The sequence below is a fragment of the Orycteropus afer genome, unplaced genomic scaffold, assembly GCF_000298275.1.
Source record: "Orycteropus afer afer isolate SDZICR_OR568_19922 unplaced genomic scaffold, OryAfe1.0 scaffold00023, whole genome shotgun sequence".
In the NCBI taxonomy this organism is placed as follows: Eukaryota; Metazoa; Chordata; class Mammalia; order Tubulidentata; family Orycteropodidae; genus Orycteropus; species Orycteropus afer.
This window is the reverse complement of record NW_006921610.1, coordinates 8,473,261-8,496,713: the sequence shown is the minus strand read 5'-3', so window position 1 is coordinate 8,496,713 and position 23,453 is coordinate 8,473,261. Positions and strand designations below refer to the sequence as shown.

At 39.5% G+C, this 23,453-nt stretch overlaps 1 protein-coding gene across 1 annotated transcript in view; it reads left to right on the top strand.

Moving 5' to 3' along the window:
- The first annotated feature begins 897 nt into the window (after positions 1-897).
- Positions 898-23,453, top strand: part of LYPD6 (LY6/PLAUR domain containing 6) — a 34,367-nt gene continuing 11,811 nt past the window's right edge. Inside the window, exons 1-2 of the mRNA XM_007934938.2 lie at positions 898-1,015; positions 10,946-11,044. Of these exons, the coding sequence (XP_007933129.1) occupies positions 898-1,015; positions 10,946-11,044 (217 nt within the window). The remainder of the gene's footprint in view (positions 1,016-10,945; positions 11,045-23,453) is intronic.

Below are 23,453 nucleotides of genomic sequence, written 5' to 3'. Positions count from 1 at the left end.
ATTATAAATGAAAAGTGCAGAATTGAGGACAGAATATATGATGCTTAGAGCTACAGGCCTCTTTTGATCTCATTTCATTGGGTTTTGTTTGTAGATTTCAAGTCAGTCTTAAGAAGAACTCAGAATTGCCTAGTGGTTAAAATGCAGATTCAAAAGATAGACTGATTAGGTTTGAATCAGCTTCTCCATTTGTCAATTGGAATTCAGTTTACTCGAAATGGGATAATAATAGTATCTGCCTCACAGAGTTGTGAGGAGAAATATGTAAATTAATATACACAAAGGACCTTCAGTAGTACTGGGATGATACATGTTAGTTACATTAAGGAGATTTTGTGCTATGGATGCACTTTTTGGTCTGGGAGAAGCCAATTTATTTTTGTTTTCCAACTCTGAAAGCCTATTTCATTCAAGTTTACATGGGCAATGGTTCTCGTACCTGGCGCACACCATTATCAAGGAAATGCTTCTGAGCTTTTGTAACTGACTTATTTATTGTTGCTCTCTGGCAGCCATCCCCTGGCCTCCTAGCAAAAATAGCTGGATTTCATTAAAATTCAATCTCTCTTGATACCATCTCTGCTGGATATTAGAGGGGCCTGCTACCAACAGAGCTTTAGAGACCTGATTAGGAATAGATTTTGGTTGGAATTTTATAAGTGTTCTAAAATTACCTTTTATAAAGTTTCTCTCCACGTCTACCAACTCTTCTGTGCCCCGAGCTCTCTGTCTATCCCCAGCCCATCCCACTAGCCTGGGAACTCAGCCAAGCCACCAGTGGCTTTCTCAAGTTGGACACTGAGATGAGTCTTTCTTCATGTTTCAGGTGCGAGCTCTCTCCTGGCGTCCTGAGTCCCCACTCCCAGCCCCGCTGTATGACTGACGCCATAGTCTGCCATGGAACCTGGCCCTGCTCTGGCCTGGCTCCTGCTCCTGAGCCTGCTGGCTGACTGTCTGAAAGCTGCTCAGTCCCGCGACTTCACAGTGAAAGACATTATCTACCTCCACCCTTCAAGTAAGATTGTATTCTCTTTGCACAGAAATGTCACTGTATTGCAAATAAGAAGTGGGTTGAACAATGGCCAGGAGAAGGCAGCCTTCAATACAGGGCACAATTTCAATGCAATGTGGTGATTTAATTGGGGAATGCATTAAGGACAAAAGAAGGAGTATGTTTTACCCTCACCTTTACACACAATGTTTATTTTTCATTCTAAAGCATATTATAAAGCTGTTTTCCCTGCCCCCTTTTCACAGTTACTCTGATTCGGAACACCTTTCTCTATTACTCATGCCAGCCCTCAGTCAATTATCAAAGTAGACTACTATGTCCCAGGAGAAGGATTGTTTGTAAAAGATACATCCTTTATAGTCAAGATAATAGCTGGTCTTCCTCTGTGTTCATCCAATTCTGAGTTTTTGCATAATTGCCTCCCACAACTTCCCATTCCCTATCCTTTTGGTTTCCTGTGCTTAAGAATTCTCTAGGGAGCGTATAATAATGTAGATCACTAGATTCCTTCCCTAGAGTTTCTGACCATCTGTATGTGGAGCTGGACCTGTGGATTTTTGCTTTCAGCAAGACTCAGGTGCTTCTGCTGCAAATATTCCAAAGCACACACTTTGGGAGACACTGGAATTTTATTTCCACTTTTGGTCTCCATCCCTGTCTATCTTGTCTCTTTCATTTTTGTATGAATTCTCTTCTTTACTGCCCCTGCGGTGGTGAGAACTGAGTTTATTGTGTGCATTTTGACCTTTTAGCTTATGCCGCTAGGTACATTCCTCTTTTGAAATGTTTTGTTCAACAAACATTTTTTGAGTGTCTGCCGTGTGTCTTGCATTGTGATAGGCATCAGAGGGATAAAAGCAAATGAAACAGAGTCCTTGCTTTAGAGGACCTTACCATCTACAAAGTAGAGGCAGCCACAGGGACTCCACTGATCCTGCGGTGAGAATATTTAACATTGAAGTGTTCTGGATTAGCTGAGAGGGAGCCCGCTGCAGAGGAATGCACAGGGCTTGGAGTCTACCCGACCTGGGGTCAACAACTAGCTCAGCTGCTTTGTAGCCTTTTGACCTGAAATGAATTCTCTAACCTTGTGAGGATTAAATAAAATAGTATATGCAAAGCACTTAGCACCGAGTATGAGCCATGGTAAATGTTCAGTCAATGTTAGTGGAATCTTTTTAAGTGTTAATGTCTTCATCCCTAAAATGTATAAAGTAATATATACCCTCTTACATTATTTTATGGACTAGAAATAATATTCGTAAAACATCAGGCACATACATGATAGGCAATTGTGAATGGTCGTTGTTTCTGATGTTGTTGGCTTATACACTAAACTGAGGGTACTGAAGATATATCATCCTAATTTTGTGTAGATGACTAGGTGACGCAAATGGTTAAGTGTGTGGCTACCAGCTGAAAGGTTGATGGTTCACACTCACTCAGGGATGCCTCGGAAGATAGGCCTAGAGATGTTCCTCTGAAAGGTCACAGCCTTAAAAACCCTATGGAGCAGTTCTACTCCACACACATAGGGTCACCTGGAGTTGGACCTGACTCAACAGAAGCTAACAACAAATTTTGCATAACTCTGAATACCTTTTGACGAACAGCAAATCATTTCCTTAGATTTAACACAACTGTACCCTCTCACCAATTTTTTGTTTTGTTTTTCTCTTACCAGTATAGTTTGGTACCTACTTAGTAATTGTAAGGGAAGTTTATCTCCCTGCTTGTTTTTGCACAACTGTTAATTTTCTTTCAGTAACATCCATAAAAAGAAGATGTATTACTAGTTGCTATTTTCTAGCATTGCATTTTGTTCTTTTCCCCAGACAGCCTTGCTTTTTTTGTTGTTGTTGTTAGTCTTCGTGAAGCAGAAACTTAGAGTTCAGTCTCTTAGGTTGCCAGGATTTTTGGCTTCTGCAGGATTTGTTGTTGGTTTCAGTGAGAGACTCAGTAGTAACCTGAGCTGCAAACAGGTCCATACCAGACTTTCTCTGAGGCTGTGATTGTTTACCCAGAGTGGGAAGGAAAAGTGATGTGATTGGTTGTATTTAAGTCAACAAAAACAATAGAGACAAACACGCCATTTCTGCGCTTCTGACTCCGTGTTGTGGTTGGTCAGTGCCTGAGTGAGTAGGCCTCTATTTGGAGAGTCTGTGGGATGGGGCCTTTTGAAGGAGGCCAGAGGGAGAATAAGCACGTCTGTTTAAAAGCTGGTGGAAAGTTATGCTCATGTGATCTTTGCTAATTGAATAGGGCCATGACCTGATTAGAAGGAACTCACCATATATAAAGAATTAATGGGGTTTTCTGATATGATCTTGAAATAGGTAGTACAGAAGTCATTCCTAAACTAGATTATAAGTAGAAGATTCACTCTAGGTGAGCAGAGCTGGCTCCATCCCTCTTCCAAGCCTCTGTAACTGATCATGAGGAGTGTAAATTCTTGTTGGATTGAATTTACCATGAATGCCTCTGACATGGCCAGAACCTGTTTTACTCTGGCACTTTAAATCAGAGTTAACTTCATATTTCTCTGCAGTGTTTCAAAAGTTTTTGGTGTTCATCTGTTTTCACATTTTGATTTTTTTTAATGGTCATGGTCCTATGCCTTGAAAGTACCCAGCGGACTGTGCTCAGCTGGAGTGATTGCTCTCCACATAAACAGGCTTGTGTAAAACATAGACCATAAGAAATATATGAGAGAAGTATGGAACTCTTTTGATTTTGAATTATTTATGTAATCACTCAGTTTATAGATGGAAGTCCAAGCAGCTTTCTTTGGGTCAGTGACTAAGCCAGATCCATTAAAATTAGATGTGAGAGCTCAGAACCGGCCCTAGGAGAAATGTGGTGCTGCAGAAGTGTGAGTAGACACACGGGTTTTTTACATCAGACAAACATAAACTTACTTCTCATGGACTTGGAATAGTTATTGGAGAGAATAACTGGGGTGAGATTGGAACCCAGGTTGGAAAAGTGCAACCTCCTGGGACTAATCTCTAGTTTCTTATTCCCTAATCTTGGAAGTTTCTAAGCCTTTAAAAAGAAGTAAAGCATATAACTTTAAAACTTCAGGCAACAGCCTTAATGACATTCAATTCTATAATTTGTATTTTTTTTTGGCCTTTTCATGATGAATTTCTTCCCAGCACACAATTAAAATTTGAAAGTCTAATAAAATTCTTCTAAAGAGGATTTTCTCATGGTATCAAGAGAAATGAAGGTTCTTACTTGCTTTTCTGGTACTCATCATACAAGACAGAACAATTTAATACCTGAAGTGTCTTCGACCTGCTCCTAGCTTCCATTTCTTTCCTTGGAATAGGAAATTTCCTGATAATATCCAGCTTGTTTCTGGCTGCTTGTTCTGAGTCTTCTTTAATCAAAGTGCACCAGAGAGCTGTATTCCTGCAGGTGGCTTTTCTATCCCCAGGCAGAGAACCAACAAAGTTCACTCACAAGCTTATACTGTGTATATCTGAGAGGGGAAGGAAACTTTCTAGTAAGGTACCAGGAGATATGTTGCTATCAGACGTATATTATTATTAAAGTTTTACTGGCCATATTGCCTAGTGGCTGGAAAAGGAAGACAAAATTATTCAATTTCTGGAATTTTTATATTTGCATCCAGTTTCCATAAAAAATAGGAATTAATTTGGCAAGAGTAGAAAAAAGTTAGAGTGCATTTTATATCAGCGTACACTTCAAAACAAGGTTCCCTTCTCCCTGCATGTTTTCAGTAACTGAAGGCCTTTGTCCAGGCAAAAGTTCCAAGAGATGGAAACAAAGCGAAATCTTTTCTGATGCCTTACAAATGAATTATGGTTGGTTGAGCTATGGCTGACTATGAGAGTTAATGGGCAGATTATGTTACAGGAAGTAACTGGGCACTTTGGCATTCCTTTTTTTTTCTTCACAATCACCTTCTCTTGAGGGACCAAGGACTTAGCCCTGCAATACAGAGTACTAAGCTTATTAACTCTGTGATCAAGAGCCAAATTAGATTCATTCACACTAGGGCAACAACAATTTGAAACTTTACGTGCTCCATTCTGCTTTGAAGTATCAAAGAAGAAAATAGCACCATCCCTTAGGCACCTCTTTCCGTCCTTTTTAAAAATCTTCTTTATCAGATGTGGTAACAACTAGCAAGTGACTGGAGATACTTGTTCATCTGTGGGCCTGATTTTTTGGCTGAATATTACCTGAGGAAAGAAATTAACCATTTACTAGGTATTGTGCTACACAGTTAGCTGCTCACTGTAAGGCTGAGTAGGTAGGTAGAGATTTACCACTGAAAAGAATGTGATAGTACTACCTGCCAAGAAGTCAATAAAAGTTCCTATAAGCAAATATTAAACTGTAGCCCTTGAGAAGCTACACAGACATGGAACAATAAAATTCACCTAAAATGAGACCACTTGCCAATGCTACATACTGATAAACACATTCAGAGATAAATGCATTGAAGGAAAGCTGCTTTTTGCTGCCAGAGTGTTTTAGCTTATACCCCAGTTTAAAGTTTAATATACTTTAGGTTACTTTGAGAGCCCAGCCCTACTTATGTATGAAATGATAACACTTAATTTAAAATGTCACTTGTCTTGGAAAAGAAAATCTTGAAGAGTCCATTAAATAATCCAAATTTGGGAACACTGCAACTCATTAGTATTAGATTGTTAATCAGTTTATTCTCAGAGCAGTTGGATCATCAGTCTTCATTCAAAGTTCTTAATTTATCTCTTCCATGGGAAAGTTTCCAGGAATAACTAATGTAACATTCCAGCCAAAAATTTCACTGGCTCCAGTGACAGACAGATAAAATTGAATGTTGTAGAGAATTAATCATGTAAGCTGAGGTGGTACCACTGTGCTTGCAGACATAAAACTTGGTGAATGTGATGATCATCTTTTGCAAAATGCTCTTTTTTGATAAATCATTTACTTTTTTTTTTTCCAAACTCCTACTTTGATCATTCTAGTTTAAAATTTATAAGCTATTTTAAAGCTAAATCTTTTAAAGTTATTTACATATTGCATAGGAGCCCTGGTGGCACAGTGGTTAAGGTGCTAGGCTGCTAATGAAAAGGTTGGTGATTCAAACCCACAAGCTGCTCCATGGGAGGAGGCTGTGGCAGTCTGCCTCCATAAATATTTACAGCTTTGTAAACCCTATGGGGCAGTTCTTTATCCTATAGGATTGTTATGAGTCAGAATCGACTTGAGGGCAGTGGGTTTGGTTTTGGCTTATAATCACATATTTTAAAATTGAAAATTAAACTTTTTTTAATATATTCAATAAAAAAATCCTAAAATATTTTGTATAGCTTTCCTCATAATGATGTTTATTAAAAAATAAGTCAACTAAAATGTACATAAAATATTGAATGGCCTTAGAATGAAAAAATCTGTTTTAAATTCTTCAGGCATGTACTTACCTAAATAGAGTCTTGCTATTTAGATATAACCCACCTTTCGAGGTTGTGGGTCATGGAGATGAATAACTTATTTGTGTGTTGTTTTGCATTTACTTTTGTTCAATTACAATTATATGGTAGGAAAGCGTGTTTCCCCATAGTGGAACCTCCTCATTGGGAATGAAGTGGTTTGATGGCTATGTCTAAGCTGCTTTCTTTCTCTCTTTTTCTAAGAGAATCAGTTCTCTCATTATCATCCTGTTTATAAATGTGAGTACACCTGGAGGAACATAGAATTCTCCAGTGGCTCCATAAAAATGTCTAGTTACATGTCTTTCTTAGACAGCTTATGATATTTTAGTAGGGTAGGTTATGGAATATTCTCAGTCAGCTCCGTGAAATGTTGCAAGCATGTCCGTGGATGGGCAGCTATTCTGGGCAAGGTGAAAATCAAAGTTATATCTGGGCCATAATTCTGGCCTTAAGCTGCTGCCTCCTCCACCATTTATTTTTGATAACATACTTAATTGGTTCCATGTGGGCAAACCAATTTGCCCTGAGATGATTATTTCTGCCAGTGGGATATGCACGCTCAGCCATCTGCGAGGGAAAACAGTTGGCTTCTGCAGATGAAGTGCTTCAGTGTTTGCAGCTTCCAAATAGGCCGGGTAATTTTACATATTAACCAGGGGTTTGAACCGGTTCATTCTGGTTTGACCCCCTTCTGCAAATTAGCATTTCTAGCCCAGATATACTAAATCAGAATCTATATTTTAACAAGATCCCCAGGTGATTCTTGGTGATTCTTATGTATATATAAGAATCACCTGAGGATCTTGTTAAACAATCAGACTGTAATAAATCAGTTTGAAGCCCTGAAATTAACACACACACACACACACACACACACACATTTTATTTATGAAAGGTAAAACTCTAAGTAGCAAAACAAACAAATGATTATAGCTAAGCAGCAAGTAGGAATCCTTGTGGTACAATGGGTAAGCACTTGGCTGCTAACCAAAAAGTTGGTGGTTCGAACCCTCCCAGTAGCCCTGTAGAAGAAAGGCCTAGGTGTGTGGGGCAGTTCTGCTGTGCTGCTGGAGTTGCTGTAAGTTGGAATCAACTTAACAGCACACAGAAGCAACAACAAGCAAGTAAAAGAACATGAATGTGAAGGACAGAGAACAGCCTGGCCTGACATTTCTTGTAAATCCTCATCCTTTAATGCTGGAGGAATGCTCTCCAGAACATGACTCTCATGTGACACTTCCACATCTGAGCTTAAATGCTAGGAAGTGAATATAAACACAGGTACATGTCTCCTAATGTCCATTCAGGCAGTGTTCAACTGTCTGTGGTCCCATTGGACAGCAGGAGTTAGCAGAGGTACTTTGCTAAGTAGGGATATCCAGTCTATCTCCCACTAGCTCTCTGAGTTCTGAGTTGGCCCCAGCCCTGGGGGCAGCAGTGAGAGGTGTCCATCCACAGCTGCCTGTCCCACTATGTTCACCTCACACAGGGACTATGCAGATGGTGCTGGAGCCACCGAAGGGGATGCTCCACTGGGGGGGGGGATACCCCATCGAGGTCACTGCCCCATTTGGCCCATGTGCCCTGTGGGGCAGAGGCCACAGTCCCTTCTGTGAGGGACTCACACTGTGACAGTGGCAGGAGGAAGAGTAGGGAAGGTGGCTGGGGAAGGAAGCATAGGAGGGATAGGTAAACCTGGAATCATTTAAAGCCTATTGTGGAGATGGGAAAGGCAGGGAGGGAGGGAGGAAGGGAGCTGATGGTGGGCCAGGAGGCGGCCGGCTGGAAGGTAAGTGCATGCCCCAGTAGGTGTGCAGGCGGGGGCTGGGCAGGGCTCTTAGAGAGTGAGTGGCAGCAGAACAAAATTTTTTGCACAGTTCCTTGGCATTGCAAGTACAAGTCTGAGGCTACTGGTGACCATCATACATGCCTCTTTCCTGTGTAAAATATGGTATTCTCATAACATCCAAATCACATATTTCAGAGTATCAAGGACATTAAGTGATGCATACCTGTATCTGGAGGATAGTCTTTTCAGAAGGCAGGAAGAGGCATCTCAGGAGTGGGAGAGAAGAAAATTGATAAGAGAGGCTTGCCATCTTGGACAGGACTACTAGAATCAACCAGAACCAGTTGCCAGTTGGGTTGACTCCAACTACGGCGACCCCACGTATGTCACAATAGAACTGTGTTCCGTCGGGTTTTCGGTGGCAGAATTTTTTGGAAGTACATTGCCAGGCCTTTCTTCCAAGGCACCTCTGGGTGGACTCAAATGTCTAACGTTTAAGTTAGCAACCCAGCACATTAACTGTTTGCACCACTCAGAAACTCCTCACAAGAGTTTGCCAAAATCTGCATGTGTTCCCCACATCCTCCCAGCAGCCTGCTCCTAAAGCCCATAAAAGGTCTGTGGATATTTGAGCAGGTGCATGGAAGGTCCATAGGAGGGTTACCTCTGTGCAGGCAAGCATGCATTTTAACAATAAAAACTCTTCTTTTAGCTGGTACCTACCCTCCCCAAAGATACTTAACCATGTTGACCAAATAAAATGATTACATTGAACCATAGAAACTGCCACTTTTGTAGGTCAAAGATGGTCAAACATGAAATATTTTGATTCAGCCTAATGTTTATACTTGTATGCTCACATGGCTATATGAAGTGGCACACAAGAGTATAGCTTATGATGGGGTTCTCTTCAGAAGACTCTGTTCTAAGTCAGTTCTGAGATAAGTCAAATACTTCATTTTTTTTAGTTTTCATTATTACTACCTTTTATTATCAGTGGAACTCTGGTGGCTAGTGCCTAAGGCATTTGACTGCTAACCAGAAGGCCACTGGTTCAAACCCACCAGCCACTCCTTGGAAGGAAGATTGGGCCATCTACTTCTGTAGTGATACCACCTGAGAAACCCAAGGAAGGGGTAGCAATGAGTTGGATCCGATTCAATAGCAACGAGTTTGTTTTTTTTGGTTTTATTATCAGTATCTTTACTGATGACATAACATTGAACATTTGCGAGTGAACATCTGAGAATAATAACATCAGCAAATTATGTGCTGCAACATTGTAGGTAGTACCTACCAACTCTAAAAACCAAACTCACTGCCACTGAATTGATTCCAACTTATAGCAACCCCCATTGGGTTTCCAAGGCTGTAAATCTTTGCAGAAGTAAATTTCCCCATCTTCCTTCTGCAGAGCAACCAATGTGTTTGAACTGCTGACCTTCTGGTGAGCAGCCAAATGCCCTATCCACTATACCACCAGAACTCCATATGTTATACTCCATTAATATATTACTAATGTTAAAACTAACCAAACCACTCCATTGCTATCAAGTTGATTCCAACTCATAGCTACCCTATAGGACAGAGAAGAATTGCCCCAGAGGGTTTCTAGGGCTGTAATCTTCATAGGCATTTACTACTCTTTCTTCTATATAGCAACTTGTTGATTTGAACTGCCAACCTTTCAGTTAGCAGCTGAGAGATCAACCACCGTACCACCAGGGCTCCTTTACTAAGGATACTGTGTCCCAAAACAACAAGAACAGAGGGTCATAAGTGTGGTTTTTCATAACTCGAGCATGTTGTAAGTTGGAGACTAACTGTAAATTATCGGAAATACAGAGAATGCCTTTTATTATAGAAATTTTCATTGAGACAATTGTAAATTCATGTGCAGTCAGAAGTAATACAGAGAGATACCTAGTACACTATCAATTTCCCCAAATGGTAACATTTTGAAAGAGTATAATATTCTAATGTGATTATTGACATCAATTTACTTACATTATTCAGATATCCTCAGTTTTACTTGTAGTCATTTGTGTGTGTGTGTGTGTGTGTGTGTAGTTCTATACAGTTGTATCACGTGTGTGGATATGTGTATCCACAACCACAGTAAAGATACTAAACAAAGATTCTTCCTATTGCCTTTGCATTAACTTCCTCCCACCCTCATCTCTAACCCCTGGCAATCACTAATCTCTTCTTTTCTCAAATTTGTGATTTTAAAAGTGTTACATAAATGGAATTATGAACCATGTACCCTCTTGGGATGGCTTTTTTCACTTGGCTTAATTCTTTGGCGATTCATCTAAGTTGTTCCATGTATCAATAGTTCATTTCTTTTCATTGCTGACTTGTACTCCATGGTATGGATGTACCATAATTATTTAACCATTTACCCATGGAAGATCATCTGGAGTGTTTCTAGTTTTTGACTACTATAAATAAAGCTGCCATGAATATTATGTACAGATATTGCTGTGAACATAACTTCAGAAATTCTTAGGGATAAATGCCAGAGTGCAATTTCTGGGTCATATGGTAGTTGATGTTTAGTTTGTAAGGAACTCCCAAAGTGTTCTGAGAATCCTTTAAAGAAAATCAAAATGTCTGACTTCACAGTGCATGGTTCTGTGTACAACCCCCCAAATTAATCTTTTCTCTTGATCCTCTTTGTAGCCACACCATATCCTGGTGGATTTAAGTGTTTTACCTGTGAAAAGGCCGCAGACAATTATGAATGCAACCGATGGGCTCCGGACATCTACTGTCCCCGAGGTAAACTGTCAGTATACAGATTGGGGTCCCCAGAACTACCAATGAGTGAATGGCCCCATTGACTTTGGTGCATGTGTATATGGAGGTGAGCATGCAGTCTCAACCACTACCCTTGCGTAACGCTGTAAGTGGTAGCTCTTTTATACCACACTAATAATTTGTCATCAGAGACTCTCAGAGACAAACTCATCCATAGCATTGTTCCCTATCTCATGAAGTATCTTTGGAACTGCAAAGGAGGTAAGTGATACTTCCCATCCCCAGGCCCAGCCAAATGCAGATCAAGAAGAAAACAGCCAGCCTGTTGTCTACTCCTATTTGAAGCATTAGTCATTGCATAGTAACTTTCTTCATGTAAATTTTAAATCGATGATCATATAAAGAATCCATTCACCAGTTACATTGCAGAGACTTTTGTCCTTAAATTACATGAAAGCTGGAATTCTAAATGTCATCAATTGCACAAATAAAGACCCTGAAAGTTTTAAACTCTGAAGTTCTCTTTGAAGGATGAGATAGATGCCTATTTGAAGCATGACATTTTGACCCAAAGATCCAGATTAGAATAAGAAGAACTTCTTTTAAAGCCTATCTAAAAAAAAGATGGTTATATTTGTCTACTGAAACAACTATTAATTGGTTGATTAATTTGATGCAGGCAAAGCTGGGATAGGGCATTTATTTTAGTGATAAATATTTGAGCAGGTGGTTAAATGAAGAGTTTGCTATTAATCTAATACAGGTATCAAAATGAACACATCAATGCAAAATCCATTATTTTTCAACATAATACAAGAGCTCTCATACTCAACCCAATGGCATTCTCCTTGTGGAGGACTGGAAATTGCAAGAGCAGAGAAACCACAGTTGAGAGACAGATGTCAACAAGCTTAGCCAATACTGTTTAACCCATGAATCTCCACTTATGCTGCACAGTAAAAACACTTGTGGAACTTTTCAAAATCACTGAAGTCTATGACCTGTCTGTATACCAAGGTACCAGTTGCTATTAAATTGGTTCCAACTAATGATGACCCCATATGTTTTCAGAGTAGAAGTATGCTCCATAGGATTTTTAATGACCTATTTTTTTGGAAGTACATCTCTGGCTCTTTTTCCAAGGTTCCTCTGGCTGGACTCAAACTGCGACCTTTTGGTTGGCATTGAGTGTATTAACTATTTACACCACCTAAGGTCACTGTGCCCTGAGTAGAGGTGCCTTAAAAGTGCTTTCAAACTTCAGCATGATCATAACTCCCTGAAAAGCTTATTAAACACAGTTTTCTGGGCCTCACCCCAAGAATTTCTGATCCAGTAGATTTGAGATGAGGCCTGAGAATTTGCATTTGTAGCAAGTTTCCAGATAATGGTGATGCTGCTGGTTCAGAGACCACACAAGATCATTACTGGGTACTCTATCCCTGTCAGAGATTGCAAATCTGAAAACAGGCTTTGATTCTGTAAGAAGGTACTATAGGTTTAGGAGAGAGAGAGAGAGATGCCAGTCATGTGGAGAAGCAGAATCTTTGATGTGGTGAAAAATGTGAAATTGTTTGCTACAGATCAGTAAGTAAACACAAGTATGCCCCTGCTTATCTTCCTTCTTGGGTTATCTGGCACTGAATTGACCACATTTGATAATCATAGCTCTGGATCCAAGTCAGCATCACTATGTATAGGGCCCTGTGCTAGTATTTTTAAATATCTGAGGTGATTCCACTGAGAGCTCCCCCATCCACTAATAGAAAGTGATTTGTAGTGTTATCCTTTCTAGTTTCTTCTTGTCAAGTTTTAGGTGGAGATGCTAATGCCAAAAAACCACAAAGAAGAGAAAAAAGAAGAGACTCTAAGGACTGACTTAATCACAAGCTAGTTATCTAGCCATCTGGGTAATCAAAGAATGACCCTGTCCCCATTTTATATTGGAGTCACTGGATAATTTCTGGATGAGTTGGTGTTTTATGACATTACTACTGCAGAACAAATGCTTGAGTGGGTTGCTATTCAACCTGGTAAGCTACAGCTTCTCAAACTTGGCCACACATTGAAATCACCTGTTAACTTTTTTTAAAAAAAAATATTGATGCCTGGATGCAGTGATTAAACATTCGGCTACTAGTCAAATGTCAGTGGTTCAAATCCACCATCAACTCTGTTGGAGAAAGATGTGAAGTCTGCTTTGTAATGTTTACAGGCTTGGAAACCATATGAGCCAGTTCAACTCTTTCCACTGTGAGTCAAAAAACAGCTCAATGACAGTCAATTTGTTTTTTTATTTGGGACCACTCCCAGTAATGCGTATTTAATTGATAAGGAATATGGCTGGGCATTAAAACCTCAGGTGGTTCCAATATGCAGCAAAATTTGAGAAAAACTGAATTAAACATTGACTGTAAAAAAAAAAAAAATGACTTGCACATGTATCTGGGAATCTTTGGGCACATGGCTGCTGAGGCAAAGCTGGGAAATTAGCTCCTGAAACTGTTGTCACTACTCACAGCTACTGTACAGGAAGTGTGACTATACTTCTGTTATTATCGACTTAGCACTGCAGTACATAGCAGAGATAATGCAGAGGAAAGGAAGGGATCGTGAACTGATGCTCCCTGAGTCCTTGATCTATATTTCATAGAGATTCAGTTCAAGTTTAATGGTAAACAAATGCATTTGTGATCACAAAGGAAAAAGAGGTGACTGGTAGAGTAGCACTCTAAGGTGCTCTGGTGGTGTGCTGAGTAAAGCATTTGGCTGCTAACCAGAAGGTTGCTGGTTCAAACCCACCACCTGCTCCATGGGAGGAAGATGAGACAATCTATGTCCATAAAGATTTACAGCCTTAGAAACCCAATTGGGGTCGCTGTGAATTGGAATTGACTTGATGGCATTAGGTTTGGATTTTTGTGTTTGGTAGTACCCTGGCTTGAATTTCTCTTGGGGAAGATAGGAAGTTCCATCTTGATGCTTTCTTTTGAGGTCAAAATCTATCCTTTCAAGCACAGGGCATTTTTAGAGCAGTGAAACTGTTCTGTAGGATACTGTGATGGTGGGCACATAATATTAGGCATTTGTCAAAACCCATGGGACTTCACAGAACAGTGACCCCTAATATAAACTGTACACTTTGGTTAATAAATAGTGTGTCAGTCTGCACCACAGTAATAAAGATGCTAATAATAAGAGGGAGCTCTGGTGGCATAGTGCCTCAGGCATTTGACTGCTAACCAGAAGGCTGGCAGTTCAAACTCACCAGCCACCCTGAAGGAAGGAAGATTGGGGAATCTACTTCTGTAGTGATACTGCCTCGGAAACCCAAGGAGGGGTTGCTATGAGCTGGATCCTACTCGACGGCAGTGGGGTGGGTGGGGAATAATAAGAGAAACATTGTACATGGGGTAAAAGAAGTATGTGAGAATTCTGTACTTTCTGTGCAATTTTTCTGTAAACCTAAAACTGCTCTAAAACCTAAGCCCAAAGACCACTGCCATCAAGTCAGTTGTGACTCATAACGACCCCCATTGGGTTTCCAATGCAGTATCTTTACAGAAGTAAATTGCCTCATCTTCCTTCCATGGAGCAGCTGGTGGGTTTGTACTGCCAACCTTCTGGTTAGCAGTCAATTGCCTTAGGCATAACATTGTTCGTGCTCCTTTCTAAAACATAAAACTATTTAAACTTCCACCCAAATCACAATGAAAATCTACCCTTTCAAAGTACAAATAGATGCAAGTATCATGGGTGGTCTTACATAATTTTTCCTCCCATTTTTATCTTTTTGCCATTAAATTTATAGGATAAAAAGAAAGTCACTCACTGAGGTTCATGAGGCAAAATATGACTCCAGCCCCTTAGGGAGATTATGCAGTCAAAACTAAGAATCTGGTTTCTGCTGTTAAAGAGCACACAGTTTAGCTGGGGAGATAAGATCGGAACATATCAAATATCAAAAATAGCAGGACAAAGGTAAGTGCCAAATAAGACAGGGCATTAATTGCAGTTGGAGTTTAGCAGAAAAAGAGCTATTATGAATAGATGCTGCAAACCTTCTTGTTTGCCCATGTCTTTTGGTACAACTATGTAGGTATCCTTAGTCTTTTGAAGATGCCTAACGCAACCCATGGTATTTCCAGTCGCCTCATATGCATGTGAAAAGCTGGACATTGAATAAAGAAGACTGAACAGTGGATGCCTTTGAATTATGGTGTTGGTGAAGAATACAGAAAATACCACGGACTACCAGAAGAATGAATAAATCCATCCTGGACGAAGTGCAGCCAGAATGCTCCTTAGAAGCGAGAATGGCCAGACTTTGTCTCATCTACTCTGATCATGTTGTCAGAAGGGACCAATCCTTGGAACTTGGTAAAGTAGCAAAAAAACAAAACAAAACAAAAAACTCACTGCCATCGAGTAGCTTCCAACTCATAGCTACCCCTCCTTGGGTTTCTGAGGCGGTATCTCTACAGAAGTAGATTGCCCAGTCTTCCTTCTGAGAAGTGGCTGGTGGGTTTGAACTGCCAGCCTTCTGGTTAGCAGTCAAATGCCTTAGCCATTACCCCACCAGAGCTCCCTGGTAAAGTAGAAGGTCAGCAAAAAAAAGAAAACCCTCTACAAGATGGATTGACATCATGGCTACAACAATGAGCTCAAGCACAACAAGGATTGTAAGGATGACACGGGACCGTGCAGTGTTTCATTCTGCTGTACGCAGGGTCACTATGAGTCAGAACCAACATTGGCACCTAACAACAACAACATGTAGACATATCCCAGGAAGTGGAATTGCTGGGCAAAGTCCACTTTGACTTTACTAAATACCACCTCACAGTTGCCAAAGTGATCATACCAATTCATACTCTTACCAGCAGTGCATGAAAGTGCTAGGTGCTCCATAAGATTGTCAGCACTTAGTATTGATAGAAACATAGAAGCTAGAAGGTAACAGAGTGCATTTTAAAGCACTGGAAGTAAACAGTTACCAACTTGGAACTTCACAGACTGTCAGCGTCACTTCTCTGTCCTTCCCATCTCTTCTGGCTGCTCCTGGTAGCTCTGAACTCCTGGTTTCGCCTCCTAATCCCTTGGAAGCTGACACATTGTTCTGCTTGTTCTCTCAGCCTCTCCACCTGTGCAGCTTATGAATCAGCAAATACTTTGAGGGGAAAACTTCTATCAAATATCAGACTTACCTCAGTGGGTTTTTCTTTTCCTCTGATATCGTATTCTTCAAATCCTATCTGTCTTTGTAGCTCTCCTATGCTTTCACATATATGTTCCTTTTCTTTTCATCACTGTCCCCTGGAAAAATCTTACCTATCCTCATCCCTTAGTGGCACAAATGGTTTGGATTTGACTATTAACCTAATGGTTGGTGATTGAAACGCATCCTGTGGTGCCAGGGAAGAAAGTCCTGGCAATCTGCTTCTGTAAAGATTACAACCAAGAAAACCCTATGGAGTAATTCTTCTCTCTAATACTTGGGATCATCATGAGTCAGAATCTACTTGACACCTACAGGTGTGGTTTTTTTATTTTACCTTCACCTACTGTCTTAGTTATCTAGTGCCACTATTACAGAAATATCACAAGTAGATGGCTTTAATAAACAGAAATTTATTTTCTCAAAGTTTAGGAGGCTAAAATTCAGGATTTGGGATGCTAACTTTAGGGGAAGGCTTTCTCTCTCTCTTGGCTCTAGGGGAAGATCTTGGTCTCTTTTCAACATCTGTGGACTTGGCATCCCTTGGAGATCTCCATGTGTCTTAGCTTCAATCTTCTCCTGGGTTTGGGAGGTTCAAAGCACAGGGGCCCTGGGTCCAAAGGTCCCTTTCTGCTCGTGAGTTTCTTTCTTGGTAATACTGAGGTCCTTTTCTCTCTGCTTGCTTTTCTCTCCTTTTATATCTTGTAAGATAAAAGGTGATGCAGACCACACCCCAGGGAAACTCCCCTTACATCTGTTCAGGGCTGATCACGTCAGATCACATCATGGGGAATGATTAAGTCCAGTCATAACATTACTGCCAAACCACTGAGAAGCATGGCCCAGCTAAGTTAACACATATTTTGGGGAGGACATAATTCAATCCATGATACTTACATTCCCAACCATCTTTTTTTCTTTTTGGCCTTTTTCTGATAGTTTTTCTGCTTTAAAAAAATGGGTTCTGTAAGCGAGAGTGTCACTATCCTTAAGAGGAGTTTATGATTTAACAAAAAAAACTAAAACTTGCAGTTTTCTCAAGAGGTGCTGACTACAGGATAAAGGAGAGTAATTATGATTCAATCAGGGTTGATGAGTATTTATTTATTTTTAATGTCTGCTTTGGGGTTATGTGGGTCAAGAAAAGAGTCTATGGAAAGTAATTGATAGAACCAGAAGAGCCAAGAGGCTAATCTGATGCCTGTATGCCAGAGACCATGAGACCATGTGTAATTCCTAATTAACATAAGCTTTTAATAATTCAGTTTATCTGCACCTCAATTTGTAACTCATCCTTTTCTTATGTCTGTTTCCTTTCATCTTGGGTTCATTTTTCTTCACTTTCATTTCTTTTGAACAATACTGATGGCTACCACTCATTAAAAAACAAAACCATACAGATGACACAACCTTGCTTGCTGAAAAGGAAGATGACTTGAAGCACTTACTGATGAAGATTAAAGACTGCAGTCTGCAGTATGGATTACACCTCATCCTAAAGAAAACAAAAATCCTCACAACTGGGCCAATAGGCAGCACCGTGATAAATGGAGAAAAGATTGAAGTTGTCAAAGATTTCATATTGCTTTGTTCCACAATCAATACTAATGGAAGCAGCAGTCAAGACTGAATCAGAGGACATATTGCCCTAGGCAAGTCTCCTGCAAAAGACCTCTTTGAAGTGCTGAAGAGCAAAGATGTCTCTTTTAAGACTAAGGTGAGCCTAATGCAAGCCATGGTGTTTTGCATCACTTCATATGCATGTGAAAGCTGGACAGTGAATAAGGAAGACTGAAGAAGAGTTGATGCTTTTGGATTGTTATGTTGGCGAAGAATACTGAAAGTACCATGCACTGCCAGAAGAATGAACAAATCTGTCCTGGACAAAGTACAGGTGGGATGTTCCTTGGAAGCGAGAATGGCCAGACTTAATCTGACTTCCTTTGGTCATGTCAGAAGGAACCATTCCCTGGAGAAGGATATCATGCTTGGTAAAATGGAGGGTCAGCGAAAAAGGAGAAGACTCTCAAGGAGATGGATTGACACAGTGGCTGCAATAACAGGCTCAGGTATAGCAAGTATTGTGAGGCCAGCACAGGACCTGGTAGTGTTTCATTCTGTTATACAAAGGGCCGCTATGAGTTTGAGCTGACTGGACAACACCTAACAACAACAACAACACTATTGATGGGCATTATCTTAGTTATCTAATGCTAAGATATTTCTATAACAGAAATACCACAAGTGGATGGCTTTAACAAAAAGAAATTTATTCTCTCACAGTTTAGGAGGCTAGATGTCTTAACTCAGGGCAGCAGCTCTAGCTAAAGGCTTTCTCTTTCTCTTGGATCTGGAGAAAGGTCATTGTCTCTTCAAGGCAATCTAGGCTAATACTAAGCACCTTAATACTCTTCCAGCTTCTACCCATTACACAATTCCAAAACTGCTGCCACATTTTAGGTACCTGTTAGAACTGCACCTCACTCTTCTGGTACCAAATTCTGTTTTAGTTATCTAGTGTTGCTATCACAGAAATATCACAAGTGGATGGCTCTAACAAACAGAAATTTGTTTTCTCAGAATTTATGAGGCTAGCATTCCAAATTCAGAATACCAGCTCTAGGGGAAGCTTTCCCTTTCTGTCAGCTTGGAGGAACTTCCTTATCTCTTCAGCTTCTGCTTCCTGGTTCCTTGGAGATCTCCCTTTGTCTTGACATCTGTCTTACCCCAGCTCTCCTCTGCTTGCTTGTTTAATCTGTTTTATATCTCAAAGAGATTGACTCAAGCTATACCCTACACTAATCCTGCCTCATAACAAAGGCATCCCACTGCCAAATGGGTTTATAACCACAAGCATAGAGGTTAGGGTTTTATAACACCTATTTTGGGGGACATAATACAATCCATAACAAGCATTTTTACAGTTTCCAGTTTTTGGTTATATAGTAGTTCTGTGAACATTCTGGTACTTACCTTAATATTCAAATATTTTTGTTGGGTATGTGTTTAGGAGTAGAATTACTGGTTCATAGCATATGCATAGGTTCAGTGTTAGTAGATACTGCAAAACAGTTTTCCAAAGTGGTTATATAATTTACACTTCTGCCAACAGTATCAGTGTTAAACTGCTGGTAAAAGTGTAAATGAATGTAAGTTTTTTTCAAATTTTGTGAGACAATTTAAAATAAGAAATATTTATGAGAATGATAGGGCTATATTAAAACAATTTAATTTAGTTCAACTTTAAGTTGATGAGCTCAGCTAAATGTATCCCTTCCAACCATCTGTATACCTAATACATATAACATATATTAAGTGCCTGCTATGTGCAGGGACCTGTGTTACAGGTTGGGAGGAATGAAGACAAACAAAAATGAACTTTTCTCTGAAGAAGATTATAACTAGAACAGTGGATCTCAACCAGGAGTGATTTTGCCTTTCATGAGACATTTGTCTGTGTAAGCAGACATTTTTGATTGTCAAAATTGGGAGGTGCTTGAGCTCTGGTAGCATAGTGCCTAAGGCCCTTGACTGTTAACCAGAAGGCTGGCGATTCAAACCCACCAGTCACTCCTCGGAAAGAAGGTTGGGCTATCTACTTCCATAGTGATACCGCCTTGGAAACCCAAGGAGGGGTTGATATGAGTCGGGTCCAACTTGACGGCACATAACAACAACAACTGCCATCTAGGAAACTTGGTAGCACAGTGGTTAATCACTCAGCTGCTACCCCAAAGGTCAGCAGTTTGAACCAACCAGCCATTCTGTCGGAGACAGATGTGGCAGTCTCCTTCCATAAACATTTACAACTTTGGGAACACTGTGAAACAGTTCTATTCTGTCCAATAGGGTAGCTATAAAACAAACCAGATGCAAACTCACTCCCATCAAGTTGGTTGAATCAACTCGATGGCAACAGTTTGGTTGATTCGGTTTACTGGCAGCTAGTGGAAAGAGATCAGGGATACTGGTAAACATCCTACAATGCATTGGATAGTCCTCTCAAATGAAGAATTATCTGGTCTAAAACAGAAGTGCTGAGACCTACTGCTTTTGAGGAGATGGAATAGACGTATTTTTCTATTTCTCTGGCTAAGTACAATTAAAAATCCTCAATACCATATATAAAACAAACATGGGAAGACTTTGAGGTGAGAGCAAAAGACTAGCTGGAGGCTTCGAGAACCAAGGAATGATACAGTGAATTCATTGGATTTTCTTTTTGCTTCATATATTTTATACTTGAAGCCAAATAAGCTGAAAATCTAGAAATGCCAATGGACAAAAACAAAATAGGCCTGGAAAAAAAAAGATTGTTCTCCCTAGCCAAAGGTTCAAGAAGGAGATATCCTAGCCAACAGACAAATTTTAGACAGTAACTGTTCAACTCCCACTACACACCACAGAACAAAACTGTGGCCTCACCCCACACACACCAGAAAAGGCTGAATGGAGAGCATAGATTTCCACCCTCAACCGGCTGTAATGAGGCACCGCAACACCCTTTTAGATGGTGTCGGAGAAGTAGGGAGGAGGTAATGAGGCCTCTCACTGCAGTGTCAGTGGAGAAAGACTGTGTGGGGTGCCTGGACTTTCACCTCCAGCATTAATAATGACATGGCCTTCTCCCTCTGTGCTGGAGTGGTCTCAGAGAAGGCCTGTTGTTGTTGTTGTTATGTGCCGTCGAGTCGGCCCCTAGTGGGAAGTTATTACTTTAATGAGGCTACACTCACCCCTGTGGAGTCACAAGAGTTCATGTGGGGAACATCAATGAGGCACTTACTCCTCTCAGCCAGGGAAGTATTAGAGAATACCTAGTGGGGAGCTGGAACCCCTACTCCCACTGAGAAGTAATGAGGAAACCACTCCTCAGGAATGAAAGGAGACTGAGGAAACCTGGACTGCTACCTCAACCTGGCACTGATGAGAGGACACCCCCTTGCTTAACTTGCTACAGCAGTGTCAGAGAAAGACAATTAAACTTGAGATTTAAATAAAGATCCAAACTTTCATAATGTAATGCCCAAAATGTCCAGGTTGCAATTAAAAAAAATCTCAAACTGAATGACAAATGAAAATTCATAGATACCAACACTGAGATGAAAGAAATGTAACTATTGGATAAAGATTTTAAAGAAGTCATGATAAAATACGTCAGTAAATAATTATGAACACACCTGAAACAAATTATGTAACAGAGTCTCAGTAAATAAATAGAAAAAATAAAGGATGAAATGAAATTTTAGAACTGTTAAAAATAAATAAATAAATGAAAACTCACTAGTGGAGCTCAGCAGCAAAATGGAGGGGATGGAAGAAAATTAGTGAACTGAAGAAGCAGTAGAAATTAACCAGTCTGAACAACATAGAGAAGATGTACTCAGGAGGAAAAAAAAAGAAGAGTCTCAGGGATCTGTGGGACTATAGAAAAGATTTAACACTTTGGTCATCAGAGTGCCAGGAGGGGAGGAGAAAGAAGGCTGAGCTGAAAAAGTACATGAAGAAATAATGGATGAAAAATTTCTAATTTTTGCAACACATATAAAGATATAAACCTACAGATTCAAAGAGCTGAGCATACCCCAAACAGAGTAAAACTAAAGAATTCTACACCAACATATGTAATAATCAAATTCTTGAAAACTAAGGACAAAAATCTAGAAACAGCAAGAGATAAAAACATGTTACCATGAAAGTCCTAAAGATAATAGGAAAATTTCCAAACAGTTCAACTCGGTAAGAGCATTTATAAGAACTAATATTATATCTAGGAGCTCTGGTGGCATAGTGCCTAAGGCATTATATCTTATTATAACAATACTATATCTTATTATAATTATTATAATAACAATATTATGTATTATAACATATTATCATATAGAATATATATATTTGTATATATTATAATAATAATTGTTGTTGTTGTTATGTGCCATCGAGTCGGCCCCAACTCACAGTGACTCCTCCTTGGGTTTCCAAAGCAGCATCACTACAGAAGTAGATTGCCCCATCTTCCTTCCGAGGAGTTGCTGGTATATATGTTTATATACATATATATAATAGATACCAAACCTAGAAGCTCTCGTGGCATAATGCCTAAGGCATCTGACTGCTAACCAGAAGGCTGGCAGTTCAAACCTACAAGCCACTCCTTGGAAGGAAGGTTGGGCAATCTATTTCCATAGTGATGCTACTTCGGAAACCCAAGGAGGGGTCGCTATGAGTTGGATCTGACTCGACGGTAGTGTTTGACTTTTGGTTGGTTTATATATTGTATATATAATATATGACACATATTATAATATCTTATTATAATTATTATTATAACATAATATTATATTTTATATTGAAAGACATTTTCCCTTACAGTCAAGAAGAACTAGGCAAAGATGTACCCTTTTACCCATTAGCCTTCATAGTACTGAAAATTAGGCAATAAGGCAAGAAAAAGAAATAAAAGGCATACGTATTGGAAAGGAAGAAATAAAACTATCTCCATTTGAAGATGACATACTTTTCTAAGTAGAAATTCTCAAGGAATCTACCAAAAAACATCTAAAAATAAAAAAAAAAAAAACAAAAAAAAAACTCCTAGAGCTAATAGCAGTAAGGTCACAGATTATAAGATAAACGTACAAAGCTAAATTGCATGTTTATATACTATCAATTAACACATGACCACTGGAATTTAAAGTATAATGCCATTTACAGTTACTAAAATCAAAACAAAACAAAAACTTTCATGTAAATCTAACAAATATGTATGTACAGAATTTGTATGCTGTTAAGTACAAGCACAAATGAAAGAAATAAAATTCTAGTAAATGGAGATACATACCACGTTCTTGGATTGGAAGACTCAACATAATAAAGATGTCCATTCTCTCCAAATTGATACATCGATTTAACACAGTATCTATCAAAATCCCAGTAAGATTTTTTTTTTTTTTTTGTAGATATAGAGAACATTATTATAAAATTAAATGGAAAAGCAAGGCACTAGAATAATGAAAACAATTTTGAAAAGAATGAATTGGGAGGAATCAGCATACCTGATTTCAGGATTTATTACATAGCTATAGTAATCAAGTCTCTGTGATATTGACAGAGGGAACAGAATAGAGAACCTAGATGTAGAGCCTCAAAAATATGCCCAACTTGACAAAGGTACAGTAGCAATTCAGTAGAGGAAAGAGCTGTTTCAGCAAATGG